Here is a 15,681-nt window from a genome sequence, read left to right as displayed (position 1 = left end):
CCAGCTATAATTCTATAATTTCTAAAACAGGCTGTGCCCAGGCCAGGCCCTTCTGTGAAGCCTCTTTTCGTTAGAAAATTGCCCTCCAGAGCCAGGGAATGAGCAACCCCCCCCCCCCCATTAAATGCAAAAGAGCAGCTAAGGCTAGATGCTCTGTGTATGCTCAAGGAACATCTTATTTCGCAAAGCCCAAGCTCCAAATTGCCACCTTTGAATTTCTAGAGGAAATTTAGTAGAAAAAATTAGAAATAGTGATGCCATGCTGAGTTAAGCTTATTAAAGACTGTGTTAAAATGACAGCTGATTTTTTTGGACTTTGGCTGGAGCTTTTAAGCCAGAGGGAATGAAGTCAAAGCCCCCCACATGAGCACGTTAAAGAATGCAAACAGTGTCCAGGCAGATGCGGCACCTGCTATTTCTGTGCAAGATCCGAAGCCAAAATCCTGGGTTTTCTGACCAAGCATCTCAGGACTGTGTCTTTGGCCTTGCTGGGAGACCAGCTTGGAGAGGGGAAGACCCGCTGAGATCATGAAGCCCAGCCCGGCTGAGGCCAGAACGAAGTCAGTGTGTGTTTGTGGACACAACTGGCACGTGCGTCGCCCCCTCCGGAGCGTCTGAGAAAGCGTCTAGCAGCTGGGCTGACACCCAAGGGGCAAAAGAAGGCTGACCACAAAGAAAAGTCTGCGCTCTTCGTGGGATGGAGATTTCAGAGGAAGCAGCTGAACTCCAGGCCATTCAGAGCCTCTCAGGCAAGGCTGCAGGATGGTTTCTGGTCCAAGATTTGAAGTCTGGGCCTGTCAGAACCAAGCCTGCCTCTGACTCGGAAAGTGAAACTATTCCTGAGTCAGAGGAGGAATTGGAAACTGACCGGGCTGGAATCGGGGAAACGAAACTCCAGCATGACCCAGCAGCGCGGGAAGAATCCACATCGCAGATTGGGCAAGATCCCGAGGAGGATTTGGACATGCCAATCGGCGCGCGCGAGGGAGCAGGCAGCCCGACTGGCTGCAGGAGACTCCAAGTGGGCCAAAGATCGGGGTAAAAGGCAGCCGCGCAGAGAGCAGGCTGCCGGAGACAACCGATCCTCCAAGCTGCAGCTTTGGGAGAAGAGTCCCTGCCCGCGTCGGAGGCAGCGTCTGTGGCCGAAGAGGAACCAGCGTTCGAGCTCCACTCCGAAGACGAACTGAATCCTGCATCTGCTGCCAACGAGGAATCAGCGCCAGCCGTGCCCGGCAGCCTTCGCCCTGCTTCCAGCCGTGAAACTCCGCAATTTCCTCAGCAGCGTGGGCAAGCCTGGACGTCCCAGCGCCGCCATTTGCCTTCAGTCCTGCGCACCCGCGCTTCGCATGCTCCGTTGTGTCCAGGAACTGCACACCTATCGTGTTCAGGATCTGGGTGCCAGCCTAGTCCGGGGCTTCCAGCCGAGTCCCACGTTCCAAGCCCATAATTACTGTAAACCCCACGCTGGCTGGGGAATTCTGGGAGTTGAAGTCCACCCAGCTTAAAGCTGTCAAGGTTGAGAAACACTTCTATAAACCACTGAGGGTTTTGCAATTGCAGTGGCTAATTATGTGATAGATAAATATCCCCTCTCCCCATTTCCTATAAAACACCAAGAAATAGGGTTAGCCCATCTGTCCAGTTTGGCCCCAGATGGAGAGAGAGGACATTCTCACCAGCCACGGCAACCAAGGACGATTGGCCAGTCGGCCACTTGATGATGGGAATGCTGCTGGACCCAGCAGGAGGAAGCCAATCTCAACAACGCAGCAGCCATTTCCCCTTTAAGATCCGTGGGTGCATCTGCTGCCCAGGAGAGGACAAAGCAGACCCCCAGACCACAGGCAGCACAGGGCTTTGAGGCTGAGGAAAGACGGGCAACGTCTAGCATCAGTCAACCCCCTAGGATGGGGTTTCTCAATCTCGGCAAATTTAAGATGTGTGGACTTCAACTCCCAGAATTTTCCAGCCAGCATCTTAAAGTTACCAAGTTTCAAAAACACTGGAGTAAAGGCTCCCAGACATACAAAGGTTGAACTTCAAACACAAAACACAGTTTAGATTTTGAACCGGTATTATTTCACCTCCAGGCTCTGCTTTGCTTGAGGAGAAAATGGTCCTCTGCGACACAAATAAGAAGCTACTCGCCCACAGAATGACACCCTCTTTATTCAAAAATATATTTATGAGACATTTCAGAATATACTGCTGTTAAAATGACAGCCTATACCTCTAAATTTCTAGATTGATTCATATACAGATTTAAGAAAATGCCTCAGGGGAAGAGATGGATTGGATCGTAGCGAAAAGACCACACAGTGCACTCATCACAGGTCCTGCCTCAACCTGACCTCTGAAAGCAGATTTCAATGACGTTAAACAAAAAACAGAATACATGGGCTGCCAAAGTTGTGCTGCTGCGACCTGAACGCACACTCTGTCTCACACCCACATGCGCAAGGGGGGGTTCCTCACTGCCCCATGGTCTGCGAAGGCGAAAAGGCTGCTGCGCAGAGACTCAAAGACCACGGGAAGCTGCCTTCTCCACCCGGCACCGCCAGACGTCCGGGGTCACGTCTGCCAGCCTGGGCTGAGCGGACGGGGGATGTCGTGACCATCTGCGAGAGGCCAGCCTGAGAAGGGGATTCTTGTGGCTGGATCTGGGCACGAAGCAGAAAGCGAAACCCTTCCACGTAAGGAAAGCAAAGGAATTTCAAGACTTGGGGGGGGGGGGAGCAAAGGGAAGGGCAACTCCCCTAGAAAGGGGGCAGGGGGGTGATGCCTCATATGGCTACCAAAAATGCAGCAGCAATGGGTTTGGTAATTTGTGGTTTCTTTTGAAAAACAGCAGGAAAGCCCACGCCATCAGCAGCGATCAGGGCAAAATAAACGCTCGCACTTCCAAGAATCAGCCTGCTGTGCCGCGTACGAGGGGGAAAGCACCAACAAGCAGGGCTTAGTCCAGCCTGGGCATGGCTCTACGGGCATCTCCTCAGGCAGGGCTCCGTTTGAAGGGGGCAATTGTGCTGCCCTTCAGAGAGCAGGCCTGTTTACAATCCCTGTCCCTCCCACTGACTCGAGGCTAAAAAGAAAATTAGCTGACCAAGAGAAAGATGGGGGGCAAACCCTTACTAAAACCCACTGATCTGAACCTTTGGTGGTTTCCATTTTACTGCTGTAGAACGAGCAGCCCATGCGAATGGGACGGGGGGGCGGGGGGCGGCGGGAATGGCTTCCACTGACCCCAGGCCACAGAGCTGAAAGGAGGGGAATTGGGGTTTCGGTCACCCAAGCTGATTTTGGTCATATGTGAAGAGGGGGAATCTTCCCTGTGGCGATCCACTGAGCAGATGCCTCTGCCATTCCTGACACACGGACTAGCAGGCCCCCCAAATCAACACTGACGTGGCCCGAGTGGAACCCCCAAGCAATCCAGTTCGTCTTCTTTTTTTAACACAGGAGAGAAAAAAAGCAACACAGAAATCAAAATTCTTTGACGGCTCTCGGCACACATGATCTGCATCAGCTGGAAGTGCCACCCAGGAAGCGAAGTCAGTGTGAACTTTCATCAAGAAAGGAAGATGCCTTCTGCCTTCCTCCAAAACAGAGGCGGTGCCCTTCCACGCCCATCCTAACCCCCAGTCACCAGAGCGGGCAGCAGGCCCAGTGGAGATGGCCCATGGCGGGTCTCTGCCCATCCCTTCCAAGGCCGGCTTCCCGCGAGAATCGCCCAACGTTACGAAGGGGTCTGCTGCTGTTGCTGGAACCAGGGGAGGTGGGAACACAGACCCCCTTGCGTCCTAGTCAGTTGAGAAAAGGTCCCCAGCAGACGGGAGAGGCGCCAGCCCCCCAGTGACGTTGGGCAGCAGTGACAAATCCGGCAGGCTCTGGATGTGCGACTTGAGCTCTTTGCGGACCTGAGTTACTCGAGCGAGTTTCTGCTTGTATTCCTGGAGGAACAACCGGAGAGAGGGAGAGAGAGAGAGAGGAATTGGAAGGTGTGGCTACCTCTTCCCCATCACTGTCTCCTCCTCGGAGGAACCGGGTGCCAGTTGGCAGACTGCCACCCCCAAGGACAGGGGGAGGCCCACAGGAAGCGGAACTTCCCACCCCAACACAGAGCGATCCCTGCAGGGCGAAGACCAACTTTGCAGAGGGAATTCCGCTCCCCGGGGCCACAATATGTATTTCCCCAACCACGTGCCCTCTTGCAGGGACCACAGGGCCCAGACACCGAGTCACTTCAGGGCTCTTAAATGCCTCTCCCCTCCCAACTGCTCCTTGCTTCATCCCAAGGAAAATAAGCGGCACTGAGCCACTTTCGATTTTAAAGACTTCCCGGGGCAGTGCCTCCTCTGCAGAGGGCACTGCCAAGCAGAGCCAAATCCTCCATCAGGCAGAAGCCCTGGGCTCTGCTTTTCTTTTGCATCCTATGGGAATCCTTCAAACACCCCGGATCGGGCTGCCACACCCCACAGTGGATTCACCAACTCCAGCTGACGCACAAATGGAGATTTCCTTTAACATCCGGTTTCCAGTCTAGGCTGCTTGGCAGGACAGAGGAAAGCAGCAAGCTAGCCTTTTACCAAGATCCACGAAAAACCATGCAGCCACCAATGGATACGGTCGCTGTAGAAAAAGCTTCCTGCTGGTTTCACACATAAAGCAGCCTTGAAGGGGGCTACAGAGGACCAACCCAGGAGTGTCACCTTGCGGTTTTCCAACCCACCTACTGACTGTGCCAAGACCCTGCTGCACTTCCTACACAGCATCCAGTTTGGGCTGAATGATGAAAGCTGCAAACCCCTAGGGTGAACTGCACGCAGGGCCTGTGGGAAGAAACACAAGTCTCCCTCCTTTGCCAGCAAGAGTTGGTGCTATTTCAGATCCAGTGACATGGGCCGCTGCTCATTTGCCTTCAGGGTGCTCCGCTCTCCATCTCCACTGACAGAGATCGTGACCAGATTGTGAGGGGAGGAGGAGGAGAAAATGAACGGTCACACCTTCAAGCCGCACACCGTGTCCTTTCTGTGGACTAAAGGCCCCTCAGATCACAGGCCTGGAGGGCCAATGGAGAAAGAGCAAGTGGCTGGAGTCGAGCTGCAAAGCGCATCCCAAACACAGCACAATCCGGCTACGCCAAGGATGTGACCACCGCTCAGAAGAGCACTGAAGTTCTCCCCAACTTTCTGAAGGCAGGCCTCACACCGGCCACAAGGGACTGGCGCTCCAGAAAGCTAAGATCTGCACTCCTGGCACAGCGACGGGTGCGCTAGAGAAGAGTCCGAAGAGCAACACAAAGCCATTCGCACAGGCCTGGAAAGGAAGGGAGAGGGTCTGGGGTGTTTCCACTCACTGAAGGAGGGGAAACCTTTGTTTGCTGTTTAGGACTAGCGATACGGGTGGAAGAAACTCATCTGTTTCTTAAAATTAGCAGCGTAATATACAAATAAACTGCCAATTAAATTGGGGAGTTTAAAGTAGCTGAAGATTGGTTTTGTTAAGGAACTACTCTCTAAGAAGTATTTATCCTTCAGACATACAAAGGTTTCCTGTGGGCCAAAATAAGTATTTTAACGGCAGCTCTTAAACTATTTATACCCTTTGCAACAGGAACAGTTCCCAAGTAATTTGCCAAGTTCTATTTTGGCTACTGCAAGGAGGCTTGAAGGAAAGGTAGAGGGAGAATGTAAAGAAAACGTTCAGGGTCAATATTTTAAAAAAAAACAACAACCCCACATAGCCCTGCTTCGAATCCCCTTCCATTATCCTGCACTTCTGTTTCTATATGCCTCCGATTGAGGGTGGGCCACAATCAGCTGCTCCCGGCACAGAACGGCTTACGCACGGACAGAGCAGGAATGAGTGAACAGCTGAATCAGGAGTTTGTCTTGGGGAGAGGAACACCCTTGTGAAAGGAGGACAATGCAGCTGAGTTTGCAGATAACTCTCTGTCAGGAATTGGCTATCGAGGCATGACAGGAGTCCCAAGAAGATGATGGATGATGCCCCTGGGTGGGCAGGAAAGAGAGAGAGACAAAAAAAGAAACAGCTTCTTGTTCTTCCTTGCCCAAAATCCAGAGATTAAGAGAGGATGAGGAAAAAGTCAGACAGAAGGAGAAGAATGGCTCTAACGGATCGAAAACAATAGCAAGGATTTTAATTTTATGTGCTGGCTACCTTTGTATTCTGCCTTCTCTCCAGGTGCTCCCCTCCCCTGCTTCCCCCACAATAGCCACCCTGCGGTGATTTCACCCAGGGTGAGAAAGGCCAATCGGCTGCGAGTCACCCCGAGAGCATCCAGGGCTAATGTTGGGCCTGAACGGGACGGCCTCTTCCTTCTCGTCCGGTAGGTAGAGGGCAAATGGTCAGCGAGGGCTGGGCGGGAGTTGAGGGCTGAGTCAAGGCAGGTCAGGAAAGTCTTGTTTTAAGCTCCGCTCTGCCCACCCCTCAGTCAGAGGAACTCTTTCCAGACTAATAGTCCTCCCAGGGGAGGACACTTTAAAAGCCCAGCCCCACTCGGAAAACCAGAGGCAGCTTTTCCTGGCCTTTTGGCTTAAGCCGCATTTCAACCTCAGCCACTTTGAGATGGCTGGCTGGGGAATTCTGGGAGTTGAAGTCCACTCATCTTAAAGTTGCTGGGGTTGAGCAACACTGGCTTAAGCAAGGGCCCAACTCCCCTCCACCTGAACATTTCAAGGACTTGCAGGGTTTTGGCCCATTGCTTGAAACAAGCACCTCATTCCAAGGTTGGAGAGGGGGTTTCAGCTAAACCATACAGGGACCTTCCAAAGGGCGGGGAGTGGGCCAGCCTCCGCTGGGGTGGTGGGCTCGGCGTTACCCTGGATATCTCAGCAGAGGCTGGACCGCCCTATCCAAGTTACGACTCTCCTCTCCCAAGCCGAGGACCTCAAGATCCGCCTTGACTCTACACTATTCTTCAGGAGGGCTCCAGAAGCAGGGCCAGATGGAGGACCAGGGAAGGCTTCTCTGGGCCAGCCTCAGCCAAGAGGCCCTGATGAGGCCGGGGCAGACCAGCATCGCTCCCTTTTGACCGAGGCACTGGTGGGCGCGGAGAGTCATACTAAAGCACGTCACCATCGCTGCCTTGAGTAATTTATAAAAAACAATTAAGGGTTAAAAAAATAAAAATAAAATAAAATAAATAATATATAAATTTCCCCTCAAGAGTTTGATTGCTGCCACAGTAAATCCATGCCATTGTAAGAGAATGAAGGGGAAAAGAAGAAATTTAAGGTGCATCCAGACATCACGGATGTTACAGGTCGTCCTTGAGTTATGACTGCAATTGGGACCGGGATTGCCATCACTAAGCGATACGGTAGTAAAGTGCAACGTCACATGACCGCATTACTTAGCGAGAGCAATCCCGGTAGTCCCCGTTGCCGTTGTAACCCAAGACGTGCAGGTTGTTAAGCAGGAAGCGGAGGGAGTCCCAGGTAAGGACTGCAGGGGTGTCGCAGGGGGGCCGGCACAGGCCACATGCAAGTTGGGGGACCAGGTGCTGGCTGGGTGCAGCGCAAGCTCCGAAAGGCCAGGGAAAGAGGGCGCGGGGTACATGCGATCACAGGGAGGCCATGGAAAGAGGGTGCGGGGTGCACGTGTGTGTGCAAGCGCAGAGAGGCTGGGGAAAGAGGGCGTGGGATGTGTGTGAGCAAAAAGGGAAGGAGGGCCAAGCGCGTGAAAGAGAAGAAAGGCCTGAGGGGGGAGACTTAACCCAGCGACTTGTGACCTTCCCTGCTGGCTTCCCATTGACTTTGCTTGGGGGAAGCCACCGGGGAAGGTCACAAATGGCGATCAGGCGACTGCAGGATGCTGCAACTGGTTCTAAGTGTGGGCTGGTTGCCAGGCACCTGAATTTTGTTCACGTGACTGTGGGGGTACTGCAACGGCCGGAACTTCAAGTACCGGTCGTAAGTCCCTTTGCTCAGCACTGCTGTAACTTCGAACAGTTGCTGAACGAATGGTCGTAACTCGAGGACTACCTGTATTTCATAGCAAAATGACATGAAGTATTTACCCTCAAGAAAAACGTGTTAGTGGTTTTGTGTAGTCCTTCAACTACAGGGGAGACTTGTGTTAAGTACACAGCCATATCCTTAGGGCCTCTCTTCCCCCAGATTCGGTTGATAGCTAGCAATATATAGGAAAAACAGTTGGCAGACCCAAGTCTTTCCCTTTTATCAGCCATGTGATCTTGTCTCATGTGTATTAGCAAAATTTCCAACTACAGATCACTGGAAACCAAAATGGCATCAATCCACCAATGGCTGATTCCTTGCCCTGACTCCCAGACCGCTGAAATAGTTGGTCTCCATCCACAACGGACGCACAATTCCCTTAAAAGGAAGCAACTTAAAGGGACGATTCAGCTGAACCAAGAAATTAGCACGGCTAATAAAGGCAACAGGCGCAGGGTGGCTGACAAACACTGCGGACACAGGCGCTGCACTCAGGCTCCATCCCAATGTAACTGAAAAGGGAATTTCGACCTTTCAAAGACCCAGCTAGAAATATAACCGACTCCTTTAAACCATCAGACCACCTGGTGGATTCGCCACTCCGCTCGGGGCTGTCGCCTTTCTCAGACTAACGGGTGGGGCGGCTGTCGGCGGGGCAGGGGACTGTGTTTTCAGTCACCCAAAGCCCCTTCCTCTAGAATACGAGCCTTTTCTTCCCTTTTTGCCCCAACTGCCCCCCCGTCACCTCTGTCCCCCATTCCCGCTCTGGCGCAGTGCCCCAGCCCCCTCCTCGTTCAGTATTCTCCATCCTCCAGGCACCCGCCTCGCCCAACCCCTGCAGAAAATAAAGCGCCCCGGTCAAGTTTTGCAGTTTCACAGCAGACTGGCCAGGCCTACTACTTTAAACCCGTCTTTGAAGATGCAGACTAAGAGAGGTACTTTGGGTTGTCTTGCATCCTGCCCTAGGAAGCAAACATGTTCATGCTAGAAGGGGAGTCACATGGCACATAAACGAATCAACCAACTGACATTATGCTCTTACAGGAAGTCCTCGACTTACGACCACAATTGGGACTAGAACTTCCATTGCAAAGCGAGATGGTTGTTAAATGAGTTGCACCTGATTTTATGACCTTTTTTGCTGTGGCCATTAAGTGAATTAATGCAGTCGCTAAGCAAATCCAGCTCCCCCCACTGACTTTGCTTGTCGGAAGCCGGCTGGGAAGGCTGCAAATGGCGGCCACGTGACCCCAAAGTATGAGCCAGTTGCCAAGTGCCTGAATTTTGATCACGTGACCGCAGAGACGCTGAGACGGTCGTAAGTGCGAGGACCAGTTGCAAGTCACTTTTTCCAGCGCTGTTGTAACTTCAAACGGTCACTAAACAAATGGTTGTAAGTCGAGTACTCCTGCTGAGAGCCTGCAGTAGGGTGTGAATTCCATTATTTTTCCTGATCTGGTTGCACAAACAGCAATCTAGTGCTTAGTTTTTCCAGCATGTCCTAAACATGCCCTTTTCAACCCAAAACCACTCAAAAGATCAAAATGTGCCCCTTCACTCTCTCTGCAGTTTATCGCAGGACACTCCCTTTCACAACAGTGAAAAAGGCTGGCAGCCCACCACCAAGCTGGGAGAGGGCTCAGGCATGACTGATGCCTTGGAAGAGATCCCAGCCAGAGGGCTCAGAGTTCAGGCGCAGTGCTATTTCAGGCCTCCTTGGTCAGTAAGACATGAGGAGTCAACACAGGCACATCGTGGGGATAACACAGATTCGCAATCTGCCGAGGCCAATGGACAATCATGCCAGCAGCCTCTCAATTTGAATTTTAATGTTTAGATCGCCAGCTCTGGTCCCAGAGACAAGAATTAGCTATTTTAATAACTGGACAGCTGCAAAGTCACTTGGAAGATCTTGAATGGTCACAAGATATCCAGCCGCTTACCTTATTTGGTCAGGTCTTAACCAGCTTGACAAATAAACCCTGGTCTGCTAATGCCTGCAGTAGACCCATCCCACAACAGATGCGACTTGGTGCCTTCAGGCACTCACAGGTTCTATAGGCTGAGGACCACAAGGGTTAGGAGGGCAAGTTGGCCCTCAGGCCTCGCCTAGAGCCCCCAGGTGCCCCAGGAAAGACCAAGGTTCGCCCTCCGACACGGAGCATCTGTTCCATGACTCTGCAGGAGCTGTGACCTTCCACACCAGGGAATCACTTTGCCCAGTCTGGACTAGCCAACTGTGGAAAAACAAGCCCGCTGGAATTGCGGCCACAGATTTCCTTGGGCAATATAATTTTCCAACCCCTGACCAGAGCCAAAATGAACACGCCTGTCCATCTGTGCAAGGCCTGGGTGAGGAAGGAGGAAAGAGGACTGAACAACAAGCGCACATGGCAGCTTCTAGGAAGCATTTCCATCTCCTCCTGGTCAACTCTTCCATCTGTCGCCATGCCACATCCCTCAAGAACATCTGCTCCAAACAGTCAACGCCTGACAGCAAGGGGCAGTTCGGACTACTCTGCCAAGGGACAACACAATGGATGGCAGAGGGACAGGCAAGCAGAATCGTTAATTACTTTCCTGTATCAGCCCTAATGTGCAATGCAGAGCAGGCTGCCTGACTAGAAGTGGCCCGTTTCAGAGAAAGGACTCGGTGATGCCCTATGCTGCTTGCCTCCACCTTCCGCCCACGGCAGAATTCCGTTCCCCAGCCATCTATTTATAGCTACTTCTTCCAGTTTAAGCTGCTTCTAGAAAAGGCAGCCGTACATGGACAGGGTCCCGTCAGTCGAGCACAACCAGGGCTTCAATCTTGTGGGCAACCCATCAACCCACAAAGGGGAGCAAGCCATCTTATCTAGAAGCTCATAAATGCTTTTCCTGACCATAAGCCAAGGGGCCCAAGAGACAACTTTTAGGACTTCCTTCTTGCCAAACGAAGAGCCTTTTAACATTAAGTTGGCACCACCCACACAGAAGCAGCCCCATGGATTGCTGGATTTTGGCCTTATTCAGGCTGCTGGGATTCTCTGACTCCAGTGCTTCCCTGTGAGATGGTGGGGCTTAGAGACTAGAGGTGCTTCACTCACTGCCCAGCTGCCAGAGGTTCACCACACTCATGTGCTCCTAAGAGGAGTGGGGACACCCTGCACTAGGCAGGACTGGGTAACTCGCCCCGCACTGAGGCCACCCTAGCCCTGAGCCTTGAGGAGGCAAGAAGGGTGGGCACTGAGCCACACTCACCTCCAGCTTCTTCTCCTTTTCCGTCAGCACATCCTTCTGGTTCTGCGTGTATTCAATCAGCATGCGTGCCAGCTGGCGCCGGTCTTCCAGCTCCGCTGCTAGTCGCCCATTGTACTCCGCGAGTAGCAAACACGCCTCGTCCACCGTCTTCGAAAGGCACTCTGCCGCCTCTTTGTCTGCGCAGAGGATTGGTAAACAATTTACACTGAGGCCACACAACACCTTTTGTGTTGCTGACAAACAGCGGCTATCCATTAGCAGCTGTTCTTCAGGGGCGAATGATTCCAAACAAGAGGGGATTTTGCAGTCCTGGCCACTGATTCTCTACCTGAAGCAAAACCTGAGAAATAAGCCCATGGGCAACTCCCAACAGAAATGGAAAGTTGAGGGTGGGGTGGTTTCCTTGCCACACAAAGCCAAGTGGTCCAATGCCTGAGGACAGATAGGCTGGGGTGGCTGGCCCAAGGGCAGCTCGGTCAGGGTCAGGAATGGGGAGCCAGGACTGGGCGCAGCCTGGGGGAGCCCACTGGACCCCCTGGCCCGGACTGAGCTACTCGCGGAGTGCTGCACACAGAAACACCGCCAAAGAACAACGATCCGTAGCCTGGCAGAAGAGCCTCCTGGAGTGCTATCGGAATGGACTCAAGTGCTAAAGTGGCTCCAGAGAAAGCGGGGCGGGGAGAGGTTTCCACAGACTTCTCGCAGCTTCCTCTGCCTTGGTACTGATGCAAGCGCCATGGTCCTCCTCCCACTTATAAAGACCAAGCAGCAGGGAACAGGGCTCTGGAGGTCAGGGAAGCCCCCAGATGACACCCAGGGCCCCGGGTATGTTCACCTGACACAGCAGCTCAATACCCCTTGTGGGGCTCCCTTATGGGGTAGCTGCTTGTGACTGAGGGGAGGGAAACCAGCTCTCGGTGCACAGGGGGTTCTCCCCAAAGGGGGAAGCAAGGCACACGGAACAGGAAGGAGTGAAGGTACAGCTGGCAGCAACCAAATTATCCTGAACAAAACCAAAAGAAAACTCTAGGAACACACACATCACTGTCCATCTTCCAGCTAAAAATCTTACGCTCAGAATCCGTCGGCCCAGCCTGCTTTCCCTTTGTGCCCTCCAAGCAGGTTTGGGCTTCTCAGCCGACCAGGTTTGGCCCTTCAGAGGCTCACCTGTAATCTTCTCCAACAGCGACACGTCCTGAACCTCCTGGGGAAGAGAGGCGATTTTCTGCCGCACAGTGGCATCTCCCGATGCTGCGTTTTCCAAGTCTTGCAGGGCTTTGATCAAGTCCTCTGCCTGCCCGGTTGAGAGAGAGAAAGACGGTCATCCTTGTTTCCCAGAGCCGCACCACCACCCGACTTCGGATCCCAACCTTTTTGGACTCCCAACCTGCGGGTGCCCGTGGGTGTCACGTCCCGCTAGGATGGTGCTGTCGGGGGAGAAAGGTACCAAGGCCTCAGATGGCAGACTGCTTTGCTGCATCCCCAAGAGTCCCCCGGCTGCCTGTGCAGACACACCCTGTGCCAGCAACTCTCTCTGACTGCACAGAACAGCAGCCCAGGCGACACGCAGCCAAGCTGCATGTGCTTAGAACTGGAACAGGCGCCGACTCAACGCTTGCTAAAACCTTCATCCAAGGAACCGGGGAAGCAGCTGCGTTTAAAAATTCAGTCCAGGTTTTCTTGATCAGCTGTCTGGGGCTTATAATTTTGCTACCATCAGTGCATACAGCACTAGTCGTGCTAAGCATGTGCTCAGGAATCTTGAGAAGTGATTTCACATCTCATAGTCAGACCATGAGAACGAGCCACTGCACGAGGCAGCACCGGCCACCACCTCGGGCAGCAGAAACAGGGCCCGCCAGGGCCAGCTGGCCATTTTCAAGCCAACCCGGGGGCAGATGCTGCCTTCCTAGAAACACGCGGCAGATCAGGGAGAGTGCCGAGCTGGACTGTCCCAGGCTGGCAGGGCCCTGGGTAGAACGTGCCCTCCATCCAGACAGTTCTGCACAAGTCCCGCTGAAACAAAGCAGAGATCAAACCAGATGCTCGTTCTGAATTCGGTGAACTTTCGCTCCACTGACAGCTTGCTTATCAGAATACATCAGGAAGACTGGGAGAAAAGAAAAGCACCATTCTAACATTTAAGCAAGAGAGGGAGATCAAAGATCCGGTTGGCCAGCTCAACTCTCTGCCCAAAGGTCTAAACATCCAACGTTTTGCGAGCAGTAACAGGGCCCTCCCCGGCCGGCTGTTCAGGGGCGCTGGCTCCCTCTCCAAAGATTCAAAGGCTGGGTTTCTACAGGTGGAAAGCCAGCACTTCTGAGGGCACCAGGCTGGGAAGTGCCAGATGCATGTGCTGAAAGTTCAAGGAAGGACTTGCGCTTCTCAGGATCCTCTCCTACAAACAGATCCCTAATCTGAAGTCCAAAATCTGCAAAAAGAGTCCCCCTCCACGAAGAACGGAGAAGAGAATCCAAGGAAGCTTAAGAGCCCCCTGCAGCAAAGCTTGGAGCGTAATGAAACTGCCCTTCTACGTAAAAGAAGCACCTGCTGCCTTTCAAGCGCTTTGCCCTTTTACAGGGGCAACGGTGCCACAAGACCGCTGTGGGCTAAAGGCTCTGCTACAGCAAGATGCGGACGCACCAGGAGACGCAGAGCAGCCAGAGAGACAAGCAGCTGGTAGATGACCGGGCTTATCCTGCCCGTTCCTGAGACTCTGGCCTTCGGGGTTTCTGAGCGATTCCAGGACAGGGCTCTGCTGCCCTCCCTCCTTCCCCAGGCTGCGGCTTTCCACAGCCCACCTTCCACAATGTGTTCGGCCCCTGCGAAACACCCCCTCTCCCCTGCACAGGGCTAACGGGGCCAACCCGCACACAGAGTTACCTACTCGGTCAAATGCCTCTGAAAGCCAACTGCAGCTGCCGAAGGCCTGAAGGACCATAGAGCAGGCGGCCCAGGCGCTCAGCAGGAGGAGAAAGCGGCCTGCTTTCCCGAATCCGTTCTTCCCGTCCAAATCAAATCACCCCCTGCTGGTTCTAACAGAGGTCTACACTGGGCAATTTCTTTAGTTATTAACTTGGAGCATGGAGTGGAGCAATGTCACGAAACAGCACTTCAATTAAGGGCCAACTGTTGTAAGCAAATAAAGCTCTTTCTCCTCATTCCACCGCCCTCCAGTTGTCTTCGGTCAACTCCCGTTACTCCCCATCAGCTTCAAGACCCAAAGCTGGCTGAGAATTATGGGCACTGAAGTCTGGCCATCTGGAGGAGGTGGCGGAAAGAAAGGAGGGTGGCAACATTATCGGTCCGAGTGCACTTGTTAATGGCGCCACCTCGTGGCTGTTTCTCCGAGAGGGGCTCATGCACTGCTCCAGCCTCCCGCCTTCCCAGCATACCAGAAGGGGCCCAGCATTGGGGTCCTGTGGGGAGTAACTTCCAGGATAATCGTCATCTTCCTCTTCTTGCATCTGCTGAAACGTCCGCTTCAAGGACTTCTTCTCCTCTGTAACTGAGAACAAAACGTGCCTTTCACGCCCAGAAGCCCCAGAGTGCTCGGCAGCCCCAGAGCGGAGGGGGGCTCTGACATTTTCTTTGGAAAATGAAAACACGCAGATTTGAAAATGAAGCAAAATATTGTTAGCCCGCAACGTACAATGTATGCCAAGTCAACCTCACACAGTTCAGTGACCATGGATCTGATGGGGTTGCAAGGTTCCTTTCTTAAGAAAGGGGGGAAAAATAAGCTGTTTCTGTTTCTCTTGCTCACTTCAAGACTGCATTAAAAAAAAACACACACAGCAAACATTCAGCTGCAAAGAGCACGCTCTCTCCTTATCCAGCAACATCAGAAACTCACCAAACAGTTTTGTGCCATGGAACTTTCCAATGCAGGCCTGGCACTGGTGCCTTGCCCGTGATTTGAGCAGATTCCAGGCCTAATATGCTCAAGGCTGGTATTTATTGCTCTCACGAGAGCACTTGAAAGAGAAATCAAGGATTGGGTTGTTGTACGCTGCCCAGGGTCGCTGTGTGTGAGATGGGCAGCCATATAAATAGGATAAACAAACAAAAACCAATCAATCAATCAATCAATCAGGAGGAGGTACCCACAGCGCTCTACTTGAAAAGCAGACAGCTTGAGAGCAGCCATGCACTGCACAACTTGATTTTCAAACCACGGTTTCAGTAAGCCACAACTGGCTGGGTTTATACATCGTCCCCAGCCAAAACCAAACCTTATTAGGGCTGTGTAAATCTGGCAACAAAAGATCACAAAGTTCCCATGGCCAAGATCAAGTAAGAGCAAAGAGATCTCAGCACAACGACACCAAATCAAGTGTCGGGTTCACTTCCATAAGCCAGTAGGAAAGTACGGGCGGTGGGGAGAGGGGGAGAGAGGAGGAGGAAGGAATTGCTGCCTCTTTAACCCCTCCTTCCAGCCCAGTCCCAACCCTAG

General features: G+C 52.8%; 1 protein-coding gene across 1 annotated transcript in view; it reads right to left on the bottom strand.

The window, feature by feature from the left end:
- Positions 1 to 2,153: 2,153 nt before the first annotated feature.
- The window catches only part of RPRD1B (regulation of nuclear pre-mRNA domain containing 1B), a 35,667-nt gene continuing 22,139 nt past the window's right edge, over positions 2,154 to 15,681 (bottom strand). The window contains exons 4-7 of the mRNA XM_063296849.1: positions 14,621 to 14,733; positions 12,393 to 12,519; positions 11,226 to 11,401; positions 2,154 to 3,950 (exon numbers count right to left, since the gene is read on the bottom strand). Of these exons, the coding sequence (XP_063152919.1) occupies positions 3,801 to 3,950; positions 11,226 to 11,401; positions 12,393 to 12,519; positions 14,621 to 14,733 (566 nt within the window). The 3' untranslated portion in view covers positions 2,154 to 3,800. The remainder of the gene's footprint in view (positions 3,951 to 11,225; positions 11,402 to 12,392; positions 12,520 to 14,620; positions 14,734 to 15,681) is intronic.

Source organism: Candoia aspera, chromosome 3, assembly GCF_035149785.1.
Source record: "Candoia aspera isolate rCanAsp1 chromosome 3, rCanAsp1.hap2, whole genome shotgun sequence".
Taxonomy (NCBI): Eukaryota; Metazoa; Chordata; class Lepidosauria; order Squamata; family Boidae; genus Candoia; species Candoia aspera.
This window is presented reverse-complemented; position numbering and strand designations above follow the sequence as displayed.